Consider the following 3,912-nt stretch of genomic DNA (forward strand, 5'->3'; position numbering starts at 1 on the left):
TAACCAGTGGTCTGTAGACCCTAAATATCTTACACTGTAACCAGTGGTCTGTAGACCCTAAACATACACTTACACTGTAACCAGTTGTCTGTAGACCCTAAATATCTTACACTGTAACCAGTGGTCTGTATAACCTAAATATCTTACACTGTAACCAGTGGTCTGAAGACCCTAAATATCTTACACTGTAACCAGTGGTCTGTATAACCTAAATATCTTACACTGTAACCAGTGGTCTGTATAACCTAAATATCTTACACTGTAACCAGTGGTCTGTATAACCTAAATATCTTACACTGTAACCAGTGGTCTGTATAACCTAAATATCTTACACTGTAACCAGTGGTCTGTAGACCCTAAATACCTTACACTGTAACCAGTGGTCTGTAGACCCTAAATATCTTACACTGTAACCAGTGGTCTGTAGACCCTAAATATCTTACACTGTAACCAGTGGTCTGTAGACCCTAAATATCTTACACTGTAACCAGTGGTCTGTACACTGTAACAGTGTCTGTAGACCCTAAATATCTTACACTGTAACCAGTGTCTTATGAACCAGTGGTCTGTATAACCTAAATACCTTACACTGTAACCAGTGATCTGTAGACCCTAAATATATTACACTGTAACCAGTGGTCTGTAGACCCTAAATATCTGACACTGTAACCAGTGGTCTGTATAACCTAAATATCTTACACTGTAACCAGTGGTCTGTAGACCCTAAATTTCTTATACTGTAACCAGAGGTCTGTAGACCCCATATATCTTACACTGTTACCAGTGGTCTGTATAACCTAAATATCTTATACTGTAACCAGTGGTCTGTAGACCCTAATAATAATTAAATATCTTACACTGTAACAGTTGTCTGTAGACCCTAAATATCTTACACTGTAACCAGTGGTCTGTAGGCCCTAAATATCTTACACTGTAACCAGTGGTCTGTAGGCCCTAAATATCTTACACTGTAACCAGTGGTCTGTATAACCTAAATACCTTACACTGTAACCAGTGGTCTGTAGACCCTAAATATCTTACACTGGATCTTCAATGCCCTACACTATAATCAATAACCCATTGTCATTGTCCTACATTCAGGTGGTAACCAGTTGTTTGTGGATTCTAAGAATATTCATCATCCATGGTAGACAATGGTCTGTAGGACTGTGAAGTCTGTCGGTTCCTGCAGTGAACGACAATCAAAGCCACCACGACAATGGTCAGTAGAGCCACCATAGAGCCAAGAACTACCAGACTCATATTAATGCCTGTTAATAAGATACACAATAAGAGAGATCAACCAATTAGTGAAGAAAAAAATAAAAGAGAATATTTTTAAAATTTTGGTTATAACATATTTTATTGTCAAAACCAATGTCAAAGGATAACACAACTTATAAAAGCCCTCACCTAACATACAATAACAAGAGACAACAGACCTAGACAATATTGATAACATCAAATGCAAAATTTACATTTTTTCAGAAAATAAAAATCTTTTATTGGAACTTTCTTACATTAACATTCAAATTTTTTAAGTTAACATGACAAATGAAATAATTCTGTCATTCACATACTAGTTTTTGAACATGTACATGTGTACAATATGTACAAACTCCTAAATAAAAGATTGTACAAAGACAGCAACACAATGTGTCATGTTATTACCCAATAGAACAATGCCCGATATAAGTACAGCAGTATCATGTCTAACTTTACGTACCTGATGGTTTGTCCTGCTCAGGGTTACATTCAGTATGAATATCTTTAACCACATTTTTCTGTAAAATCTTGATGAAGTCCTCTAATGCACACTTATCGGTGCATCCTGTGAAAAATGACACAAAGTATGACAGACATATGAATTGACATACAAAAAAAATTAATATTATTTGTTTTGGTCAAAGAGAAAGAGGTCATTTTTTTCAATTACCTATGTGAAATCTGTTTCCATTCTTCTCCATATCGATTCATAGTTGTGAATTTGTTGCCGCTAGCTACATTATAATGGCAGTGTTTTTTTCTGGGCATGTTGGGAAATTGCCACCAGGTGAAAATTGGGAAATTTGGTGCGATTAATGTAGGAAATGAAAAATGTCAACAGTGTTTATGGAAATTTTGGAAAAGGTAGAAATAAACAATAATGCTTCTCTAAGAATCAGTGTAAGAATGCGTACTAAACTACGACATTCAGACTTGGGATTTCCTGATTTTTTTTGTTTCGTCACACAAAATACGCATCAACTCACTGATTTGGGAAATTTAGACATAAATTTTGGAAAAAATAACAAGAAATACAATTAGGAATGGGGCCGAATTTCGGCCCAAATATATATAGGCAGGAAAAACACTGAATGGGGATGTAAAGGACTACTTAAATCCCATACTGCAATGGTCCTTTTAGAAATTCCTTTAATTAGAATGGTTCATGGATCCTCTATGAAACGGAATGAGAATAGGGGGATTGATTTAAATCTAATTGGTAAGTTTAACGAGTCTTTGACTGTAATTACCTGGTATATGTATTATGATGAGATCATCCGAGTCTGTCTGGTTTTTAAACAGCACCTTAACATAAGGTTTTTCTTCACCTTTCCATAGCTCCAGTAAGACAGAGGAGGAATATACCGGCGTCCTATTGTTGTATACCTCCATAACACGTAACAGAGAAACTAATGTTGTGTCATGCTGAAAAGTAAAAATTTATGATAATTAAAAAGTTAGAACTGTGACAGTGATGTCTGGTTTTTTGGACTGACATCAGTCTGTCAGCATATTTATTAAGTATGGAGTCCGATCGAGAGGAAATTTTTTCTTCCATACTTCACAGGGATATCCTGTGGTTTGACATGCCCAAATGTCCCCTTGACAGACCCATGTAAGATTCTATTGGCCGCGGTGGCCGAGTGGTTAAGATGTACCGACATATTACCACATGCCCTCCACCTCTGGGTCGCGAGTTCGAATCCCATGGGGCAGTTGCCAGGTACTGGCCGCTGGTCGGTGGTTTTTCTCCGGGTTCTCCGGCTTTCCTCCACCAACAAACCTGGCATGTCCTTAAATGACCCTGGCTGTTAATAGGACGTTAAACTAATCAAACCAAAGTAAGATTCTATTAATCTACATCAGATATATAGATGTTACAATGTCCAAGTCTGACGAAATTTGGGCTACATCTCACATCTATTGTCAGATATCTGGTTTCTATACAGAACATACGCTATATGTAGCAAAGAGCACCTCATTTTGACATATAACTGTCTGTGTACCTGCCAATATTTTTTTTTAAAACTTACTGCTGAATACAGATGCATCTTTGGAGAAGGCTGAGTAGGAGAATCGACGGCTGACTGCATATTTTTTATCACTTCTCCTAATAATGTCCCTGTGAAAAACATCAGCATACACCATTGTACTTCAAAGATTATATCATGGAATTCAAAATTTATTCAATATCATATCAAAACAGTGTGACCTCTTTATAATGAAAAATGTAACCACATGAATATAAACAAATGTGACCCAGGTGTAATCCTTTATGCAGCTTAAGTTTCTTCATTAGGGATTTCCATTTATTGTTATGTTTTTCCCTATTTTATTGTTATGTTTTTTCTTATTATTTTTCTTTTTTTTTCTCTCTTATTTCCACAAATCTTGTTAGCAGGCTATCTCACGAACAGAATAGGGTACGACGCTCAACTTTGGACACGTTATGAACGTACATAAGATCTTGAAATGTACGTTTGATTTTTTACAAAAATGTTCAAGGTCAAGGTCACAGACGTAAAAAACGACTTTTTTCGACCAAACTTTAAATGTTCATAACTTCGTAACCGTAGCTGTTCAACGTGTGCATTTCGTTATTTAGGTAGATCACGATATTAAACGTTTTTTTTCTTACTACATGTT

General features: G+C 36.1%; 1 protein-coding gene across 1 annotated transcript; it reads right to left on the bottom strand.

Annotated features, from left to right (window-relative positions):
- Positions 1-577: 577 nt before the first annotated feature.
- LOC138330267 (lysosomal acid phosphatase-like) lies at positions 578-3,559 on the bottom strand. Its single transcript, XM_069277748.1, has 4 exons — positions 3,300-3,559; positions 2,517-2,691; positions 1,727-1,831; positions 578-1,271 (listed from the first exon to the last, which is right to left on the bottom strand). The coding sequence occupies exons 1-4, from the start codon at positions 3,405-3,407 to the stop codon at positions 1,126-1,128; spliced, it is 534 nt and encodes a 177-aa protein (XP_069133849.1). The 5' UTR covers positions 3,408-3,559; the 3' UTR covers positions 578-1,125.
- Between the last annotated feature and the right edge of the window lie 353 nt (positions 3,560-3,912).

The sequence above is a fragment of the Argopecten irradians genome, chromosome 8, assembly GCF_041381155.1.
Source record: "Argopecten irradians isolate NY chromosome 8, Ai_NY, whole genome shotgun sequence".
Classification (NCBI taxonomy): domain Eukaryota; kingdom Metazoa; phylum Mollusca; class Bivalvia; order Pectinida; family Pectinidae; genus Argopecten; species Argopecten irradians.